At 47.4% G+C, this 22,393-nt stretch overlaps 1 protein-coding gene across 7 annotated transcripts in view; it reads left to right on the top strand.

Moving 5' to 3' along the window:
- Positions 1–528: 528 nt before the first annotated feature.
- The window catches only part of atrnl1a (attractin-like 1a), an 84,244-nt gene continuing 62,379 nt past the window's right edge, over positions 529–22,393 (top strand). For 3 of the 7 annotated variants that reach the window (XM_086045935.1, XM_086045934.1, XM_086045933.1), the window contains exons 1-16: positions 530–915; positions 1,015–1,278; positions 7,048–7,131; positions 7,564–7,677; positions 8,160–8,288; positions 8,721–8,914; positions 9,310–9,490; positions 9,567–9,654; positions 10,015–10,261; positions 11,504–11,687; positions 13,547–13,701; positions 16,930–17,014; positions 17,921–18,132; positions 18,479–18,597; positions 18,794–18,910; positions 19,134–19,266. In XM_086045935.1, coding sequence (XP_085902061.1) covers positions 1,094–1,278; positions 7,048–7,131; positions 7,564–7,677; positions 8,160–8,288; positions 8,721–8,914; positions 9,310–9,490; positions 9,567–9,654; positions 10,015–10,261; positions 11,504–11,687; positions 13,547–13,701; positions 16,930–17,014; positions 17,921–18,132; positions 18,479–18,597; positions 18,794–18,910; positions 19,134–19,266 — 2,227 coding nt within the window. In that variant the 5' untranslated portion in view covers positions 530–915; positions 1,015–1,093. Of the gene's footprint in view, positions 916–1,014; positions 1,279–1,739; positions 1,811–7,047; positions 7,132–7,563; positions 7,678–8,159; positions 8,293–8,720; positions 8,915–9,309; positions 9,491–9,566; positions 9,655–10,014; positions 10,262–11,503; positions 11,688–13,546; positions 13,702–16,929; positions 17,015–17,920; positions 18,133–18,478; positions 18,598–18,793; positions 18,911–19,133; positions 19,267–22,393 lie in introns of those variants that run through there. The other 4 variants (XM_086045936.1, XM_086045938.1, XM_086045937.1 and 1 more) reach the window with 3 other exon arrangements.

Here is a 22,393-nt window from a genome sequence, read left to right as displayed (position 1 = left end):
CCAAAATGTTCTTGGCAATAATATGTTCTATGCACCCCCACAAGTCTAAATATGTCATTCTGATGAATATTGCGTTTGTGGAATCTGAATGAAAGAGCAAAATCCACCTGTTTATGTCCATGTCAGCCGGTGGCCATTTTGTCACTTGCTGTCGCCTGACAATGACATCACAGTGCCGGGCGGGTTCAGCTTGCCAACGTCACATGACCGAACCCAGAAAACGGGTGAGCTGTGATTGGTCGTTACCTGAGCAACTCTGATGTCATTTTCAGTTGCCATCAAGTTGCAAAATGACCACCCCCTGAGATCACTGTTTCATGTATACTCCACAAACGCAATATTAATTGGAATGGTGGGGAAGCATACAACATTGTAAAGACAATATTGGATTTGACTTCCTCTTGAGGTTAAAAAGCTTTTTTTTTGTTTGCATGTCTTTCGTTGAAGTGGATGTTTTTTTCGTTTGTTTGTTTTGTTTCCCCTTTTGTTTTGCTCAATCGGTGCCATGTTTGCTGACCGTCTCCAGTTCTTGTTTTTGTGCGCGCGTGTGACTTGATCGGCTCGTTGGCTGTCCCTTTAATCGGCGTGGCCGCGCCGCTCGTGCGCGTGGCTCCGTGCAGAAGTTTGTCTCGTCAGAAAGCCGTTGTGCGCCGGGCACGGTGGGGGTTCCTCCTGCCGCATCATCCCGGGAAGCACTACTGCCGCCGGCTCGAGCAGAGCAGAGCAGAGCAGAGCAGAGCACTGCAGAGGGGCAGAGGGGCAGAGGGGCAGAGAGGACCTCCAGCCAGCCTCCGCGGAGCCGTCTACTTGCTGGGGGAGGACGTGTTGTGAACATTCCATCAGCGCCGTGTTTACACCGGAGCTTCTTCAAGTGTGACTACGTGACGTTTTTTGTTTGGAATTGACGGCACCAAGGTTTCCTTCTTTCTTTCTTTCCTATTTCCTTTTCTTTCTTTTTTTGGACAGAATCGTTCTTGAGCGGGACGCCGTGTTTGTACCTTTCCCGCCCTGCAGGAGCAGGTGAGGGTGGGCCCAGGTAGAGAGTGACTGGCGGATTGATTGACAGCCACCTCGGCGGCGCGCGCCGAGCGCCATGAAGCGCGCGCTCCAGCTGTGCGTGCTCGTCACCGCCACGGCGGCGCAGCTGGCCGCCGTGCTCGTGGGCGCTTCCACGTGGTGCGTCGGCGGCTGCCACGGCGGCCAATGCATCAATGGCTCGTGCGTGTGCCACCACGGGTGGGTGGGCGAGCACTGCCAACACTGCCAGGGCAGATTCAAGTAAGTTGGAAAGAAAAGAAAAAAAAGAAGCTTCGATCAACTTTGTTTGGGGTTTTTGTAGCAACTTGAATTGACTTACATCTCACACTTATTTATAGAAACCCCCGTTTATTTGCAGTTTGAAGTTTTATTTTATTCATATTAAAGCGATTATAAGGGAACACATGTTCTTTATTTGACCAGTTATTTGTGTATTTTTGCCGTTTGTTGTCAGGTCAACATTTTTATAGGTAATTGACCATTGAGCTATATGACTATATGACCATTGACTATTTTGCAGTTTATGCCCCTGACTATTTTGGGTGTAATTCCACTGTCATCCGTTATGTGGCACCACACATTTGTTTTTGACACTGCAAATTATGAAGAAGAATCATGAAAACGGGAAGCATTTCAACTCAAGCTAGTTTTTAATTATTGAATGCCGCCGCATGTTTAATCATGCTTTTTTTCGCTTACAGAAAATGACAGCTGTAGGTTCATTTTAGAATGTCCATCATCAGGCACGATTATCAAAGCATTTTGTGAGATGGTAAGTTTTGCCAGCCATAAAAACATGCCGATTGAGTATTTAAATATTTGTACATCACGGATTTCACTTATTGCACAGGAGGTCTGGAAGGTTCAAAGTTAGCTGCGGAGCTCTGCTTTCACATACTGAATACCGTACGTCATCGTCACCTCTTGGTGCCTGGTGCAGATTTTGTACATGACGTGTGTGTGTGTGTGTGTGTGCGCGTGCGTATGTGACAACAAGCCTGACATTGTGTCAACCGGGACAATAAGAACAAGAGCAGCAGATACCGAGACAAAGCCGCCTGGGGAAAGACAAACAAAGACAGTCAGTAGCCAGAGAGCTCTGCCAAGGCCAACACAAGCACCGAATCGTACACAGAGAACAATACACAGCTCCTGTACATAGTGCAGCCGATTTATAAAGTCTTCACAGCACACCCCTGCTTAAGTGTCAGATTTTTGTGATGTCAAAGCATGAGACCAGTTTTCTTCATTTCCAAACGTATTTGTGCCCATCATGTGACCTACAAGCTGTGCAACTCATTTGAAAACAAAAGGTCAACAGTCGTCAGGAAAAGCCCTCTAGAACATCCGAGCTTTCTTTGTGGTGAGTTGAAATTTGGATTGGTTGAATTGGATCCACGTTCCCATTCATTTCGAAGAGGGGGCGCACGCTTCTGCAACCACATTATCGCCGTTGTTTATCTTGACTTCCCCTCTGGAAAAAGATTTCAATTCTTCTCACTGGAGTTGCACAGGCTATTGGCCATATTAACAATTTGCCTTTCTCTCCTCTTTCTTGCTCTCGCGTTCTCTTTTGGTGGCTCCCTTTTTCATTCTCTCTGTTGTGTGTGTGTGTGTGCCAGATGGATTTTAAATCAAGCGAGGCAACTCCAAATGCAAAAGGAGGGCGAGAATGTAAACGTGAAGGGCAGCGGATGCCACACGCGTTCTTTGTGCTGTTGATGAAGGCGGCCAAGCGGGAGATTTTCCACCGCCGACCTGGTTGGAAAACCCGCAGTCGGGTTGAACAAGTCCGACCGCAAAAATTGCTTTCGACGCAACCGGCTGGAGGAAAAGTGTGAATCCCATCGGGGCTCTCCTCGCTTGTACTTCGCATAACATCTCTGCGGGTCCAAGTCGGATTCAATGCCTACATGAATTTTATATCCTTTTCATTTTTCCAAATTTAAAAATAAAAGCTCAAAATTCGAATTTGAGGCACTTACTTCCAATTTCCAAGTTTTTTTTTTTTGAACGATCCAAGACAGTTTACTTCGCTCCCCCAAATGTTTCCATTTTTAAAATAAAACACCAAATATAACAATGAGAGAAATGCATCAAATTAGCACATTTCTTGACCAATTTGAACTATTCCAACGTCAAACTGTTCATTCCCATTCCAAACGTGTTTCACATTTTCAAAGTAAAAGCCGGAAATGAAGACTTTTTTTGTATGCTTCATTTTCAATCGAAGCATTTCAAGACTTTGTATTTCATTGTGCCCCTTCACAAATGCGAGCGATCCTCTTCTAAGCGGGCTTTCATAGCTCTTCCGATTCCGTCCGGGTCGGTCGCGTCCGCACGGATGCGCGCTTGTTGACTTGCCAAACGGTGAACCGTCAGCTTCGTAACGTTAGCGCTCTCACGGTGGCCACAGCTTGACCCGGGACGGATTATTTCCATCATGACCTTTACTTTAAATCTCCCCGTCGCCCCCCCCCCCCCCCCCGCTTAATCCTGCTCATAGACAGACAAATAAATGCGTGCATGTGTGGAAATGCTCACAAATGCGTCGAAAGATATCGGCGTGTGCGTGCGTGTGCGTGTGTGTGTTCATGCCGGTAGATGGGAAATAAGCCATTCGAGGACAAAACGATTTTTTTTTAGCATGAACACATCGCTTCTCTATGCCATCAATCATCATCTGCGTGTGTGCGTGATTAAGCGTTGGTGCACTGCACAGTGATGATGACAGCCTGGGAACCAAAGATGCCACCACACTATGCAACCACTATGCTGCTTTTTCAAGACTAATGTGGGTGAGTGTGAGACATCTGTCCAGTGTGAGTTAGTCCATTCATGATGAGGATGATGATGATGATGATGATGATGGGCTCCCATTTTCATCGGTGCACAATGATCGTCATCATTGTGTGATGTTTACATGACGCTTCACGACTTTACACAGGCTGAGTGATTTGACCTTAAAATGTAATCAGAGTCACCCTCCCAAAAAACTGCCACTAAGCATTTTGAAGCCCTGTAAAGTGAAATGAAATGTCACGAGACAAATGTGTTAGTAACAACACTGCCAAGTTTGAATGATGGCAAAAATTGTCAAGTTTCTAATATCAGGCTTCAAAATGGCCACACATCAAGCCCTTGTCTCCGCTCTCAAACGCTGTGGGCCTGTCCGCTGAATGCGCTGCAAGCACACTCTGGCTCATCTGTCAACTGCCAATCAAATATGACTTGGACAACCTGGAAAAATGGATGCAACTTGGTCTGGCATTTTTCCTTGGGATTCTACAAAATAAGAATAAGATTTGCCCAAATGAGCCCCAATCACCAGCCGTAAATTAGCGATTTAGCCTGCGCCATCCAGCATGGCATCAAAGTTTGATGATCGTTTTGAGGACAACACAAAACAGGTGACGAGGGCGACTGCTTGTAGCTTGGATTTCTTTCTTTTTCATTTTGGGCCTCTTACGCGATCGCCGCCTTGAGGAGGCTGGAATGTTCTTTACAGCTGTGCTGCATGTTCCTCAAGGCCCTACTTGCACTTTTAGACTTTCTGACACCTTCCTTAGTCCAGCCCCTCCTAATGCGCTTAGTTCTGCTGAGACCATTTTTCACCTTTGGGAGGGACCTCAAAGACAAAATGGCTGACTTCCTGCTTTGTATCTTGTGGGGAGGGGCAGGACTTGTGGAGACTTTTTTTCGTGCGTCTGTTCATGATGAGACCAAATTTCAAGCTTCCAAGCGCTGTCTGGCTTGCCAGCCGTTGGTCTGTTACTATTCTGTGTGTAATCCACAGCCAGTCTCATCTATCACGCGCACACACGGTCGCAGTTGGGGCTTTTCGTGGCTGGCTGTGCAGGAGAAGGTCAAGGTTATTCAATCGCTGGTCGTTCATCTTTCTATGCTGCCGCGCGCGCGCACGCACGCACGCACGCTCGGAGTAGGTCTCTCAATCTTCACTATTAGCCGGGCTCGCAGCCCCCTGCCGAGCGCACGCGTGTGCGTGTGCGCGTTCCTTCAGCTGACCAATGCGGCCGTCATCTGCGCGCCGCCGACTCATCCCTCACCGGCTTTATGTACTCGCCGCCCGCGTGTGTTGGCGGCTGCTCTTTTTCCGTAATTGTTCTGATTAAGAAAAAACGGATCAACAAACTCAAAGTCAATTTGGCTAATGTCATATTGCTTTTCCCATAATCCAAAGGGAGAAATCCGTTAAATTAGCAAATGGATTTTTTTGGGGGGGGGGGACACATTTGACTTTAAAGCTCGTGTAAAGTGTCCCAATGTTGAAGCTCATTGCTAAAAACGTGCGCCAAGACGGAGAACTACGCGGTAGTGAATTGTGGCGATCTTGGTGTCTACTTTTGTGACCGTGTGCGGGTGGCTTCACCTCCTTGTTGGTCATTTTTGCAAATGACCCAGCGCACGATAGTCTCGACATGCTTGCGAGCACGTCCGCGCCAGCGAGTGGCTCATTTCCAAGACTTTTGGCCAGTTGGCTCCCGGGAGTGCCACTTTCATCTCTCAATAGCACTCCTTCTTTGGCTGTGATGCCCAAAAGCCAAAGAAAAAAAGCAAAACAATTGTTTATCCATTGCCGCCGACTGAATCTCAGGAAAATACGCTGTTCGAGAGTTTTAATGTTTGTTGAACATAACTCCTTGCTGAGGTCACTTGAAGCTCTCGCTTAAGCGCAAGCACGTGTGTGTGTGATGTCATCATCAGTCTGCCGTATTTGGCGGGCGAGTGCGAGGCGCGAGAAAAAGTCGGCGGGTGGCTGTGGCAAGGACTCGATGGAGTTGTTGCTGTGGGCCGCTCAGGTCCTTCCAAAGGTCCGCTGACGCGTGAGCCGGCACCTTCGCCATCATCGCCTCAAATCTTTGCAAAATTCAGCCCCCAAAGCCACTTGTGTTGAGCAACATCAAATTCAGTAGGCATGTCCACCGTGGCACAAAAATGTCTCAAAAAGTCGTGCCCGGGAAGACGCAGGGAGTCGGCCATTTTGGTTTCTAGTGGCCCTTTTACTGAATCCGCAACACTCGATCACTCGGCTCGGCTCGTCGATGTTTTCAGCCCCCAAAGCCATTTCAAGCAAGCAACACGAAATAGCGGATTTGGACGATGCTTTGGTGGTTTGTTTGCGCTAGGTGACCGCAATGAGGTCGTGTGGACATGATGAAGAACGTGTTTGTCATCGTCATCACAATTGTGCAGCAGATCACACTGTGATTGGATCATCGACCACGGGGGAAGCGCGTGCGTGTGCGCTTTGTATCCCGCTGTGCGGCAGTCCGCTCTCCTCGCTCTCACTCTTAATCTCATGTGGTGTTGCAATTTGCGTGTGTCTGTGTGTGTGTGTAAGACCGCACTAGCTTTGGCTTCTGGCATGCACAGCCGTGTATGTCTCCAGGACCTCCTTTGGGGTCCTCCCGATCCTCCGTCGCCACAACAACCAGCATGGCATCAGTGCGATTGACAGGAGGCCTTTAGTTTGCGCATTCCTTCCTGTGATCGGCGCACGGGGATCGTCATGGCAACGGTTTTCATTTGACCCTGGCCACAAATGTCGGCATCTTTCGACCAAACAAGAAAATCACAGTTATGTGGGCATTTTTTCAATTTATATATGATACATTTCCCATTTGAATGTGATCAATTTCACATTTTCACATTCTAATGGTTCAGCTCCCTTACAGGGCGCTAAGCAGGCACGGGTGTCTATGTTTGAAATCTAACATCGGCTTGGCACTCTTATGTATATATTTTTTTACAGTATTATAGAAGATCGGCGTTAGTCCTGTGATGCTAACGTGAGGTGCAGCCCGACGGCGGTTTTGCGTCCCCGCGTTCTCCGATTTCTGTGAGCGCTCGTATTTTCGATGTTGCGTTTGGCAGGCTGGCAATGCCGCTCATCTGCTTCCGGGAACAAATCTTGCGCTGGCCTCTGACAAAGACGCTTTGATGCTGAATGATCACCGTGGCTTGTGTCTTCTTTTCCTCTGTGCTCAGGTTAAGCAACCTGTCGGGTTCTCTCAGCGACGGTCCGAGCAATTACAAGTACAAGACCAAGTGCACGTGGCTCATTGAGGGAATGTAAGTAGGCGCGGTGCAGTTGACACTCCCATCAATAGCTCAGAAATAACGCAATCGAGTTTGCTGTTTGCTACTGTGAGAACGTAAAATGGTTGCTACATCCTGGCGGCACTTGAGCTGGCAGATCCCTCTGGTGCATTGCAACAACATGAGTGGCATTAACGTGAAAGGCATCTTGAGGGACAAAGAAGGACCCTGAAGAGCTCTTAAGAAGCTAAGACGCATTTGTGTTTGTTTTGGTGGGAAAGGCATGTGAAGCAATAGCAGAAAAATCCTATACATCCAAAAATGCAATTAGAATCTTCAGAAAACCTGTTGCAAATCTGGATCTGAATCTCCTTTGGGACACATAACAATGGCAAAAGCATTTTGGCATGGGGGTGTCTTTAGCGTTAGTGAGCAAATGATTCCTTTTTCTTTTGCGTCTTTTAGCCCGAACGCGCTTCTGAGACTGCGCTTCAGCCACTTGGCCACCGAGTGCAGCTGGGACCACATGTACGTGTACGACGGCGACTCCGTCTACGCGCCGCAAGTCGCCGCCTTCAGGTGAGCCCCGAACCCTCGCCACAATCATTTGGGAGCCGATGAAACATTTGATGAATGAAATTGTCGTTGATCCGTTCCACCCAAAAATGAGACAACTGGCACTCTGTGTGTGTGTGTGTGTGCGCCTTGGCCACCTGGAGGCGCTATAATGCAGACACACAGACGTACTGTACAAGACGGGTCAGTCCCAAGTAATCTGACATTATATTAGTCATTCTTCGCAAGTGCCTGAGTATTTTCGTTGCGAACGTCACATCACCAAAGGCAGAAAACAGGTAAGCCTTGACGTTCGCAATGCGAGCCCGAAGGCACGCTGTTGTCAATTTCAGTTGACACAAAATGGCAACCCCCTGAAATTGATGAGCTTGGATGGATTCATATCTATTTGTGTCTGTTGACCTAAACGTGGGCTAAGTATCATTTTCAAGTAATTTTTGGTTCGTAAACATGCTAGTCCAACTAATTTGCGGGCTTTCCGTCAGCGGCCTGGTGGTCCCCGAGTCGGGCGGCAACATGACGGTTCCGGAGGTGGTGACCACGTCCGGCTACGCTCTGCTGCACTTCTTCAGCGACGCCGCCTACAACCTGACCGGCTTCACCGTCTCATACTCGTATGTGAGCGCACACGCACGCACACGAACAAACGCACCAGCTTGACACGTTTAGGCAAGATTCATCGATCGCTCATTGTTGGTTGCTCTTGTGGAATTCATTGATTATTTGATTGTCTGCAAGCCACAGAGTGCAATTTTGTTTGAGGATTAAAATTCAGTTTGATAAAATAAATGTTAGTAAAGTCATGAAGTGAAAATGCAGTTGAACAAAAATAAATCGTAAAATGTCCACACAATCAATTAATTGTTTACAAAATCCAATGAACCAATAAAAATGCCATTAAGTAAATAATCGAAACGTTTTTTTTTTGATCAAACATTGAACATAAATAATGTCAAATTTCCAAACAGTCGTGCCAGCCACCAACACTGTCAATGGCAAAGCATGAATGCGGCGAAACTGACGCTTGAGTTTTGCGCGCGCTGCAGGCTGAACTCGTGTCCCAACAACTGCTCGCGGCACGGCCGCTGCAGCTCGCCCGGCCTTTTCTGCGAGTGCGACGACTACTGGAAGGGCGAGGCCTGCCAGGTGCCCTACTGCCGACGCGACTGCGGCAGCCCCGACCGAGGATACTGCGACCTGACCGGCGAGAAGCTCTGCGTCTGCAAGCGCGGATGGCAAGGTCGCCGCGTCGCCATCATCACGTCCTGCCACAGCCCCAATTTGCCGCACTTTTACTTTCAAGCCGTTCAAATGTCCACATTTTGACATCTCAGGGGGCAGCCATTTGGTCACTTCTGTCGACTGAAAATGTCATCACTGCTGCTCAGGGCTCAGATAACGACCAATCGTGGTTCCGCTTCAGAAAACAGGTGAGCCGTTTTTTAGTTGACAGAAGTGACAAAATGGACACCGCACGAGATGGACAAAAATGGGTGCATTTTGCCGCTTGCCTCGTATTCCACAAACACAATATTGATCAGAATGCCATATGTTTCAACTACCGGGCCTGCATAGAACATATTCTTGAAAGAAAACGTTTGGGGTTTGTACCATTTCGTCATTGTGTGTATTCAGGTTCGGACTGTTCTCTGCCCGTCCCATCCACGGAGGCCTTCTGGTGGCCGCCCAGCGTCAAACCGTCGTCCTCCTCGCAGTCTCTGGGTCGGGCGTCCCACCGGGCTGTGGTGCACGCCGGCCTGATGTGGGTGGTGGGCGGCTACTCCTTCAACTACTCCAACTACCACATGGTCCTCAAGTAAGCCGCGTTGCGCCCCACTCGTCGGCTGGCCCTCATTTTTGGATGTGATTTTCCTCCGCTTGCCCCGCCCCAGTTACGACCTGGAGAGCCGCGCGTGGGACGTGGTCCCGACCAGCGGAGGTCCTAGCTTCAGATACGGACACTCGCTGGCTCTCGACCAGGTGAGAGGACACACCAAAGATAAGATGGCGACCCCAAGTGGACAAGAGTAATACTTGCACCTCATGCAACTATGGTTTGTCGGCGATGACGTACGCATGATATACAGTATACTGCCTAAATAATACCCTAAATACTTGGTCACTGTTTGGCAGATTTCATCTATTGGGGGTGGTCTGGAACATAACCCCCCGCTACAGTAAACGAGGGAGTTCTGGAATTAGTGCCGAAGGTGCATTGAGCAAAGGCTCCTTGTGTCGATGCGATTTCTTAGTTTTGCAAACATTTGTGAATACGCTGACAAAAATGTAAATCCATTTCAAAAAAAGAAAGCTGCACGATGTCATTGGGGTGTTGCGTAGGACGACATGTACATGTTTGGCGGGAAGCTGGAGTGGGGTCCGGCCAACGTCACCGACGAGCTGTGGGTGTTCAACATCCCCCGACGCGCCTGGTCGCAGAGGATGCCGGTGGCGCCGCCTCCCTACGGCCTGGAGGGACACACGGCGCATGTGGTGCACCTGGCGGCCGGCCAGCCGCTGATGCTGGTCTTCTTCGGCTACTCGCCCGTCTACGGCTTTGTCGGCAAAGTGCTGGAGTACAACATCGGTAAGTACACTTTGTTCGTCCCACTTCGTAGACCAGGGGTCACCGGCTCCGGTCCTCGAGGGCACCTGTCCTGCAGGGTTTCAATCTCTCCCTGCTGTAACACGCCTGTTAAAATGATCAGGATCGTTATCGGGCTTCTCAAGAGCTTGCTGATGAGCTGATCGTTTGAATCAGGTGTGTTACGGCAGGGAGAGATGGAAAACCTGCAGGACAGGTGCCCTCGAGGACCGGAGTTGGTGACGCCCGTAGTAGGCTGTGATGACACCGGTCAAGCAGACGTGCGTTGCCTTTTTCGCCGCTAGAGGGAAGTGTTGGCTTGCTCAAAGGCAGCGAGGAGCTTACACACGCGTGCACGCACACAACCTCACACACACACACGCGCACCCCCCGAACCCCCCCCCCCCCCCGCACACACATGTGCATACACAGAAAATTGGTCATTAGGCTGCTAGAAGACAAAGATGAATGAGTCGTCCTTCCTGTCATCTTTTTTGCTTCTCATCCGGCTTTCCCACAATTGGGCTCCCCCCAGCTTTTGACCTCTCCCTTCATCCTCCCTCCTCATCCTCCAGTCCGCGTCAATTAGTTGCCATAGTGAAGTAGGCAGATTGACCTTCTTTTTTCTTCCCCCGTCGCCACCTCTCGTACGTTGGCTGAGTCATCAGTTTATCTTTCTTCTCATTTTTCTTCATATTCTTTGCTTCTTTTAAAGTGGGCAAGTTATGGAAAATGGCATTTTTTGATGTGTTGTATCCCAATACTGCAGTTGTGTGTCTGGAGTGCCGGCCCATCGGTTAAGTGGGGAATTTAACAACCAAGTCAGTCTTGAGTTACATTTCATCTTCAAATGGCACAAAATGTGGCCATGAAACACTCTTTATTACTGTGTGGCATTCCATACATTTTTGCAGCAGTTTGGCTGTTAAAAAAAAAAAAAAAAAAAATCAAAATATTTGATTTCTTCTTCATCAAGGGGAATATGGAGTGTCGCAAAACCACAGCAAAAGTCCACTGGGACAATGCCCATTTTAAAAGTCACTTCCTTGTTATACCAGGGAAGAAAAGAGTGAGTGCATTTTATCTTACTTTGCGCCATTCCACATCTTTGTGTGGCCAATTCGGCTGTGGAAAATTGTAAATATTTTGGAGGATGTGTCTTTGGTAAGAGAAAAAAAAGACTCAGAGACCCAGGCACAAAATTGACCAGCAAGTTTTCTTTTTTGTGTGTTTGCGTGTTTGCAGGGTCCAACTCGTGGCAGTCGGTGTCCACCGGCGGCGCGGCGGTGCAGGGCGGTCACGGCCACAGCAGCGTTTACCACCGCGCCAGCGGCGCCGTCTTTGTGCACGGCGGCTACAAGGCGCTCGGAAACGGCAAGCACGGCCTGGTGGACCACATGTACCGCTACCACGTCACGTCCAGAACTTGGTGAGCCTCGTCTCCACAAGCACGTTGACGCCCGACTTGTATTTGGTGGAAAATAACATCTACAAAGGCACATGACACATATTCATTGCTTCAACAACAAATCTAGACAGACACTGCAACGATGGATTCCCACAGGAATATATTCTTTATTGTCTGTGAAGAACGACAAAATATTACTGCTGCACTGAGGAGCTGAGACTGCCTCCATGTGCATTGTAAACTTTAGTGTCAGTATTATCCTGCCCCGAGTGGCACACTCTCCAGCGCAATCTCCATCGAAATGCAGCAAAAAATGTGGCAAAAATGCTTTAATTCTTCAATTTAATGATGTCATTAGTCTATGTTTTATTTTTTTATTTTTTACTAAGTAACATATTATAGAGTGCTAAAAACCTCTTAAAAACCACATACAAACATTCGGGGTGGGGGGGGTTGATTTGGGGGTTTATTTAATATGGCAAAACATGATTTGAGATACAGTATGAGTGTTTTGCGCTACAAGCATCGTTGCTAAACAAATTAAACTTGTGTCGCAGTAGTAGTAGTTTAACATACCATTAAAATAAATAAACATACAAGGACTATTTTGAAGTATAGTTATTGTTTGAATGTTGGGCAAAAAAAAAGTACTAATCAATCATAATAGATGCCTGATTTACACTGATTTTAATGCAAGTAATTGTAATAATAAATATATTACAATTATTTAGTTTTGACTCATTTACTCTTAAAATAATTTGGGATATTTTGAAAAACAAAAAACTACCCCCAAAGTTGACAAATGTTTTTATTTTATATTTTGAAATAAACGTGCTGAACGAGAGGGCCTGACCTCTGGAACACAGCCGCTTATGCACGCACACACAGGCATGACTTTCCTCTTTGGAATGTTGGAGTCAGGTGTCTCGGTGGATGTTTGGAATTCCCAGAGCAGCATTTGTTTCCCCCATTTGACAGCTTTTCTAAATTGACAAAGTGGGAGGTCATGCTATATTCTTCATTATCACGTGTGGTTTTTTTTTGGAAAAGAACTTTTGATATTTGGATCGGTTGCAGCCAAGTAATGCACTCCATTCCTGCCTGCGAATTCCATTGTCAAAACATGCATTTGAGAAGCGACTTCCTTGTCATCTCACGAAAAGAAGAACGAGCACGGTGTTTCTTACTTTGCGTCGTTCCACAACATTTTGCAGCCTGCAAAAAAGCCAAACAAAAACAACACAAAATGTCATTTGATCTTCACCAGTGGGTACGTCGTCATCAATCATGTTGCAAAACAGAGCAGAACTCTTTTAGGAAAAGGAGCATTTTAAAAACGACTTCCTTGCCACCTTGTAGAAAGAATTGCGGGCACGTTGTTGTTTTTTTTCTCAGCGCTTGCCGTTTTGTGTCACTTCGCCGATGCTGTTCTAAAAACACTAAAAAATTCACATTTTGAGAAAGTGAGACCCAATGATGCAACAATAATGGCAAGGGAAAAAAATGAGTTCATTCCAATTTTTAAGGGCCAGAGCGAGTCCTTAAGCACTTTTCGCTGACACGTCGGCTCTGGTGGGAGCTCACATTTGTCTCCGTTAATGAAGACGACGCAGCTGGTGTCCGACCGCCAGCCAGCGGGTCGCATAGCCGACCGCGACCTCCGACCGGGTTCATGTTGAGAGTGTGTGGTGGTAATAGTGTGTGCGTGTCGATGAACAGTTGGCACGGGGGCCGGGGAAGACCACCACCGCAAGAAATGCATCCAGACAGACGCTATTAGTAACACGGCACCGTGGACACACGCACGCACGCACACACACACACACCCACACCCTTATAAACTCTCACCTGTGTGTGTGCGCTTGTGCGTGTGTGTGTAGGTTGATACTGCGTGAAAGTGGTCTGGCGAGGTCGCTGCACTCCACCGTGTTGCTGAGTGGGACCCTGCTAGTATTTGGTGGAAACACGCACAACGACACGGCGCTCAGCAATGGCGCCAAATGCTTCTCCGCCGACTTCCTGGCCTACGACATAGGTAGGCACGCACACGCGCACATTTCCGTATTGACCACAGAGCAAAGAAAGAAGGCGAAACAGAAAGTGTCTCTGCATGCTTTGAATGAGAAAAAATAGCTCCCTCTGCTGGACAAATATAAAAAGACTTCATTGAAAGCCATTGGTCCAAATTTCACACAGAATAGCGGGCCGGGCAAAAGCCGCGTGGAAGGTGCGTTAAATGCAAATCGGGCCTTTCACGCAGAGTTTATGCAAAATTGTCTTATCGAAGGTCTGACAGAGGCTCTGGCATTTATTCATTGGTGCCTTTCACACAGAGCCCAGCAAAGACACAATATTTCCCTGTCTGTGTGCACTTACACTCAGAGACGCAGCAATCATACCTTTAGATAATGACAGCTCATTTACGCGTACCCCTTTTTCAGGCCAATTCTGTTATTTGGCAGAAAAACATTCCTATCACCCATTCTGCCTGATTTAATGAATCATATAAAAAAAGAGTATTTTTTTTCCACCCAGATGAGCTGCTAGTCAGTGTGAAAGGGGCTTTTGCTCGAAGCGAGCCTGATTGATCGCCTCTTACATCACACGCGCCCTCAGCCGCTTTCCCCCAAAGTGGCACAGGCGATCTGAATTTCTGAACTCATCTGTACCTTTCACGCAGAACCCAGTGCGGCGGGACATTGCCGCAACTGCCACTCAATATACTGTGCTCTGACAATTAGGCGCTCTCGGCATCTGGTGCGATGGCGACGATTGCTCTCAACGCGAAGGGAGCGTCTGCCGTTTAACTTGGCCAGCCCCGTTACACACAAGTGTGCTTGCGTCCCTTGTTGGTGGCTGAAGGTGTTGAGATGTGCAGATCCAAGCGCTAATGAATAAATGATAATATTCATAAAGAAGACGGGTGGCGATAATGCGGCACCACGGGGTGCATAAAACGGCGCATTTACGGCCGCTGTTGACGGTACAAAGAGAGAAAAAAATAACTAAGTCGCTGGCTCGCAACTTCATTAAGGCGACACAAAAACTTTATTGCTTTTTCTTGACCTTTTCATGGCCCGCTGTAGTTTGCGTGTTGTTATTGTTGTCTTTATTCTCTCTCCCTAAGTGCCTTCTTCATCTGTTTGCTGCGCTCGCTTTATCCCTTGGCCTTCTTTTCGCGCTGCGGAATATCAGCTGAAAGTCACAGCAGATGCTGACGTAGTTGAGGAGGATTCTTTCATGCCTTAACACCCAACACTCCCTTTTTTTCTCGAGATTTGAGCTATCTTAAGTCATGTTTATCCATTTTTGTATTAGCTTCAGAAAGGGGAGAAAGCCCAGAGCGGGTTGTGACGTTTAACACCCGCCACTCACTTGTCTTGCCCTGTTGTCTTCAAAGCAACGGTCGCTGTCAGACAACGGAATTCTCAATCCAATTCAGTTGCAGTGCAGCATTACACATGTAGACAGATAATATAACAATACGCATGGGAATATGTTTTTTAATCCTTTGCGAGGAACTGATGTTACTGCAGTACTGAGAAGCCAAGAGAGGAGCTGAGCCATCAGTACAAAATGTCTGCCTTGCACTGCCCACTGGTGGCCAAAGCCGCAGTGGGTCATTCTTTTTCACTCTCTTTATCATTACTGTATGTTTTTTTTGTGTGTGTAAAGTATCTAACTGCACTATTGACAGATATTTTTTCTCATTAATAAAAGCTTTTTTCTTTTTAAAACGGATTTTACAGTAGTGCCTTGCAATACGAGTAACGTGACATATAAGTTAGAGATATAAGCCGTCTTGCGCATTTCAACCATCTCAATTCTGTAGCTTTGCCGTAGGAAAGTCTCCTTAGCTTGATGCTAACAAGCAATGCAGAAGGCCATAGAGATGCTAACGATTAGCATGCGTGTGGCAGTGTGGTGGTCTTGTCACGCTTTGGGCGTTGCCTATTAGAGCACAAACGTGCTTTGAGTGACTTTACTACTGCCATGCTGCAGAGAAACAAAGTGTCCTCAAGCCTCACTGCCTTGCTCTCAAATGTATTCCCCCTTTTATGTCGGCCTCCGCCCCTCCCCTTCTCACTCACCTTGGCCACGCCCAGATAATCTAATTGGATTTGGCGGCGCCGCAGTTTTTGATTAAAAACGCGACCCTCGGCGTCGGGAGGTGAGAGCTCGTTTGCAAGACAGCGCGTGAATATACTGGAAGATACTTCATCCTCACACCAGACAAGGCAACCCCCCCCCACCCCCCACCCCCCAGGAGACAACCCCCGCACCCCCCGCACCCCACCCCCATCAAGGCCTCTATTAGCGCACATCGGATCAAACCGCCAATCAGCCGGCACGCCTGCCTGCTTCGATTTGGACTCAGCGTCCCAGCATGCATTATTAACACGCGATGCTCATATCCCGGGAGGAAATTAAAATCTCGATATACGGGTGTGTGCGCGCGTGTGTGTAAAATGGCAATATCTTTTGGGATGGGACAAACGAACAGGCAGCGGAGGTGGTCCGTCCTGCGGGTGGCGCTGTGGTGGCATCTCCAGGCACACTGCTTGCTGCAACTATTCCCATACTGGGCTCAGACCCGGAATGGTGACGTCATGTATTCACCAGCAGCTCATTGGTCAGTTGGAAAACAGACGCTCAGCGGCCACTTCATGAGCTGCACCCGAGATCAAATATGGAGAGAGAATAATAATAATAATGCTCACTTTTCATTGGCACTGGCAGGGAACTGCTCGTGTTGCTTGACACAAATAATATGTGAGACTAATTAGCAAGACTTCATTGCAATAAATTAATCATCAAATTAATTAAGAAATAATCATGATCAATCAGTTCAACAATAATCAACAGTTGAATGAATATTATCGTTAAATACCTAAGTGATGGTGTTCAAATGATGAAATACTAATAAATGAATAAATAATGAATACATTTATTTTAGTTCACGCGATAAAGCATTCAATTATGACATAGTCATTTTAATAATGACAACTAAAACACAACTGTAGCCCAAACAATGAATATTTCAAAAATACGTTGAAAAAACTGCTGGCACGTGATGCATTACATCTCATTGTGATTAAAAAGATCCATTTTTGGAATATTAGCAAAAGAATGATTTTGTTTGTTGTTGTTGTTTTTCATTCAAAAGGTTGATAAAAGCTGGACACAATCCAGCATTTGCACATTGTTGTTGATGAGCACCAGCCGTGTGTGTGATTTGTGATTGTGTTGTGTGGGTGGTCAGCTTGCGACGACTGGCGCGTCCTGCCCGCGCCGCAGCTGCACGGCGACGTCAACCGATTCGGACACTCGGCCGTCGTCAGCAACGGGTGAGAGCAACCTTGGTGACGTCGGTTTCCGACGTTTCCGCCTGGCCTCCTGCTAATTCACATCTTCAGAAATCATGAGACCTCATTTGGGACAACATGACGGTGAAGGCCTCTTGGCAGATTTCTTTCCTTAGAAACAGTTATTTCATTTGGAATGCGAACAACTGCCAATAATTCAAATACTTATATCAGTCAAATGAATTGATTTTTAAAATGACTAGCGGCGGGCTATGTCTTTACCGTTATTGAGCAAACGATATGAAAATGAACTCTGCGTTTTCCACATACATTGTTTTGGTCATAGGTAACTGTTTATTCCATTCATTCCATTCCTGTAATGTCTCACCTCTCTCGAGCAGGAGGAGGAAGTTTGTCAGCAGGTCGTATGAGTCTAATGCAGCGTGGTGAGCTTTTCAAGCTCCTGCATCCACGCGGCGGATGTTTAGATATAAACACTTAAGCGTTTTCCGTGCTGCGGCAGGAGCTCCACTGGCGTCCTGGCATCTTCCACCTCACCTCACTCTTTTCATACTTTTGACACTTGAAGGAGGTTTTATTTGACCCTCGGTGTGCTCCTCTCTTCAAGCCTTTGGATGATTTTTTTTTTTCTTTCCCAAAACTTGGAATGGGTCGCAGATTACATATAGATCAAAATTCTGCAAACACACTTCTTAATCAGTCTGATTGATGCGAATAAAGCGCCTCCAAAGTGCCGCAGGGTTCTTGCGAGAACCCGCATTCACTCAGTCGGACGGGACCTTTGGCCACATTGCCACCTGTGCTTGATTTGAATTGATGTTCCTGGAGGCGCAGGGCATCCAAATACTAGTGGAGTTCCTCAGGGAACCATTCCAAGTCCCTTCGCTTTTCTGTCTAACTTGAATTCATCGTCTTGTGTTGTTGCAGCTCCATGGTGGTCTTCGGAGGCTTCTCCGGTCTCCTCCTGAACGACGTGTTGGTCTACACGCCGGCGTCCTGCCGAGCCTTCTCCGCCCTGCTTCCGTGCGCCGCCGCCGGGCCGGGCCTGCGCTGCCGCTGGCTCGACGGCGCCTGCGTCTCGTGGGAGCCCGCGGCGTCCGAGCTCGCCGCGCCCGCCCGCTTCTGCCCGCCTCGGCCCGGTGCGTCCTCAAATCGTCAACGCCTGCGTCACTTTTGACACCGCGACACAAAGTAACCGAACCATTTTGGCTTTTTTTGAGGCTTGTTTGCATACGTTAATGAGCAGAGCAGGAGGTCAGCACTGCTGCAATTATCCAATTTTGTCATCGTTATCGCCCTCCTTGATCTGACAGATGTTGGCGCAGGAGATCTTGCATTTTTTCAGTCTGGGGTGTAGGTTGTTTTGCTATGTCTCGAAATAATGGCTGCGTTGATGACTTCAATAGGTCGATAATTCAGGCCCAACTAGTTTGATGCTGCTCTAGAAGTAAAACAATTTTTTTTTCTTTTGCCGGCTCGTTCCAGACAGTAGTGACGAACAGTGTTTCCCATTTTCCGACTGCGCTAGCTGCACGGCCAACACACGCGGCTGCCAGTGGTGCGAGGACAGGAAGTGCATCGCCGTCTCCAGCAACTGCACCGTGGTGAGGAGGCGCTCTTTAGTCAGCACCACACTGCCATCTGCTGGCTCTGGTGGGGCACTGCCCCACTTGGCCCCAATACATGTGGACTAGAATGACCAAGAAAGTCTCATTCCTTGATCTGCAGATATACAGTATCTGGAAACGTTTAATGTATTCTATGTCGTTTATTTCTTCTTGTGTGTGTGTGTATGAGTAGTTAACGCCGGAGTTAGCCCATCAGCATGGTAGCGCTCTTTCTCTTCCTCCACGTCCGTCCATGTTGTCCGAGTATCAGCTGAGTTTGTGGAAGCACGGCGCCCATAGGAAGGGACATGTGAGTATCGTTTGTTATTAGCTGGTCTGGCCGGCCTGCCGACTTCAGCTTCACAATAAGAATGATTGCATTCTAATTTGTATACGGTGTTACCTTGACCAACATATGAGTTTTTCAAGTTATCAAATTTCTGGTAGACGAGTAAACGGAGTGTCAGTTAATTCAAGAGGAAGGTGAAAGGATCCTTGATTTTTTTTTTTTCTTTTCTTTTTTCTTGCGGAAGGCGCTGACAGAGGCGTCCGGTTGTGAACGGCGTCCGGAGCAGGAATGTTCGCGGTTGGCCAACTGCAGGAGCTGCGGCCTTAACGCCAACTGCCAGTGGGAAGCGCAACAGCAGCAGTGTCGAGAGCGACCCGGTCAGCCGCGATACCTTCTCCTTTTCACACTTTGAATTTGCAGCCAAATAATACGACATCACACAGAAAGCTCTTTCAAATATTTTCATGCAACACACAAAATGACGTTACCGCAGTGTTGGGCATGATGAATCAAATTCTGTCATTGACGTGGCATTTATTCACACAGGATGTTTGTATGAATGAGCTCTATAAGCGTTTTGGTCAGAATGCATTAGGCAGCAACCACAAATGAATTTTAGCCATGCTAGTAGTTTTCTGCCTAAACGGATTGTTGTAGATATCGAAACAGCGATTGCTCTTATGTTTGTTGAAACTTGTTGTATAGGCTATTAAGAAATGTAGTCAAATTGTATTTGGCAGCAACCAGCAGAGTGAACTACAAGTCCAGGCCCCACTAGTAATTATCTGCCTAAATGGGCTACTCCTAAGTTGTGTAAGATATGAAGCAACTGTGTCATGCTTAGGGCCATCTTGATTCAGGCCCGTCCAGTGTAGCTTATAGCCAAACTAAAATCTGCACTCTGATGTTTGTTTAAGCAAGTTTGTGCACGCCATGAAGCAATGTAGTCGTCGTGGATTTGACCTCAAACCAGCCACTTATTTAAGGCACAGCTCGTGTAGCTTTCAGCCTAGATGGGCTGCTGTAGAAATGGAAACAGACAATGTTTGTATGAACAAGTTGTATTCGTGTCCAAGCAATTTTCGTCATCTCTGCAGATGGAAAATTCAGGCCCGGCTAGTATAGCTGGCTCCCTAAATGGGCGTTGTAGGAATGGTCTGTTTCCATTTGTACAGCAGCCTGTTTAGGCAGCCAGCAATGTCACCATCATGTACTTAACTACTAACTGGCAGCCAGTTATTTCAGGCCCAACTAGTGTGACTTCCGGCCGTGATGGTTTTTTTCCATTTCTACGACAGCAAGCTACACTGAATGAACTTGTCATCCTCCTATGCCTTTGTGACAGTATTGATCACTTATTTTTGTCAAATCAGCTGCTTGTGTCCCTAACGAAATGTCCTGCAGCAAATTTCATGGGAAATATTTTGCTGATACAAGTGACCCTGTTGGAAAATGGAAAGCACTTTTGAGGAACTTCATCAACACGGAGAAGGAAGAAGAAGAAAAAAGCCACGGTGGCAAATTCAAAGGCCGAGAAGCTCGTTAAGTGAGCGGCCTCTGGTCTTCCTCGCCGACATCCTCATCCTCCAGCCGTGTTCGTGTTGAACATACAGCGGACACATGCTTGTGTAACGCAGTTTAAAAATAATCTTACACGCACACCGCGCAGGCAGGGATTAGCATACATTCACAGAGGAAGGAAGTAGGCCAGCCCCATGTGTTTACGGCCTGTTCTCCAAATGGAAGCGTGATAACAAACAAACAGTGTGTGTGTGTGGGGGTGCGCGTGCGCGCGCGTGTGTGCAAAATGAGCAGCGGTACCTTCAACTTTAGCAACAAAATTTTCCATTGAGAACAGTCGTATCGAAGAATTTGTCACAAATCCATGACAAACGTGGCACAAGATCCATATCAAGCTCTTTTGTTTACCAGCTGAAATGTATAAGAGTCCTGTCAAGTCGTTAGACAGGAACAAGGAAAAACAAAAAAAAACAAGAACAAAAAGGCAAACCGCTATACTGGCTGAGCGTCCTTTCAAAGTAACGCCAATGGGAGGGAAAAAAACAAAACAGGAAATGCTAGCTAGCTGGCTAGCAGTGCTTCTTTGTCAAACATCACAAACAGATGGACTCAAATCACCGTCGCAGAAGGTCCTAATGAAGGTTTCTTGTTGAGAAAAGCTGACACACATTACTAGCTAGCGAGCCTCAAATGATTAATATTCAATGAAAAAAAAACATGAGATGCAAAACAACTAAGTACACACAAGTCATATTTTCTTAAAAGCCTACGGTAAATAACACGGGGCAAGACGCTGAATATGAGCTCATCGTTGAAAGTTCTTGTTGCGTATCATGAATGTACGGGGCCAGAACCGCTTCCTAGAAGGCCACCGCAATTTGGCTCAGGGTGGCCTCACAGGACCACCACTGAAGAAGGCACAATGTCAGACCCCGAACTCCAGATGTATGTTTGCCATGGCAACGAGCTGCTTGTCATCACGTTACCTGCAGCGACTCCAAACCAGCCGACACGACTTTTAGTTTATCGGGGCTTTCGGGGCCGTAACCTGATCCCGGCGTTTGTTTGTTTTCCCTCTTCCTGATTTTCCGTCATTACTCCATCTCATTCCTCGCGACCATCGGCCCGGAGAAACAAAGGCGAGTGGCTATTTTGCCAAGCGCCGCTTCCGGGCCTGTGGGCGTAATCAGGAGTGCGGGCCAGACTAAACGAGCCGGGCTGATTAAGGTGCTCGAAAAACGGTCGAGCGCTACGGAACAATTAGAGCGAGGCGAGCTTTGATGTGTTTTAGAGATGAAATGGACCCTTGCCCGCTCCCCCGTGGATCGGATCCGCGGTCGGCCCACCCGGGAAGCTCAATGATTGAAGCGTAAAGATGATCATTGACGCTTTAGCATTGGCGCCTTTTGCTTCAAGCAACTTGACTGATGCAAACTCAAAAAGACGTCCAATGTGCTCTGTAATGTTCTCCGCACGGCAAATGCATCATCACGGAAGGCAAGATGCAGATAATTAAGCCGACGTCATCCAGCTAGCCACGTTATTTGTCAGACAATCGGCGTGTCAGTCACTTGGTGTGTCTGTCCTTCTGACTGTGGGTTGTATTTCGCTACGAGGGGTGTGCATCGCTCCACAAAAGACGATTCGATACGGTTTTTCATGCGTGGCTTGTGATAGGATTCAATCATGTAACGATTTTAAAATGTAGCAATACAATTTGAGTGGATTGGATATGGTACGGCTGTAGCTTCAGCAACATCAAACCCATTCGTCTCCGGTGTTCATCCCGCATAAAAGACGATTTGGCACGTACCTCGATAGACGGGGTGCGATACCATTCAAGGATACAACGATTTGAAAATATAGTGATTCGGTTCGTCAAATCAAAACCAATTTTCCAATTTGAATCCTTCTTTGTTAGGCCCCTAGCATCTAGCCTTCTGTCGATCCGTTCGTCCGCCGGTCTGTCTGTCTTTTGGCCTA

Source organism: Filicampus tigris, chromosome 11, assembly GCF_054856515.1.
Source record: "Filicampus tigris isolate MCC_2025a chromosome 11, RoL_Ftig_1.0, whole genome shotgun sequence".
NCBI lineage: Eukaryota > Metazoa > Chordata > Actinopteri > Syngnathiformes > Syngnathidae > Filicampus > Filicampus tigris.
The sequence above is the reverse complement of the archived record's forward strand: the minus strand, read 5'-3'. Positions and strand labels throughout refer to the sequence as shown.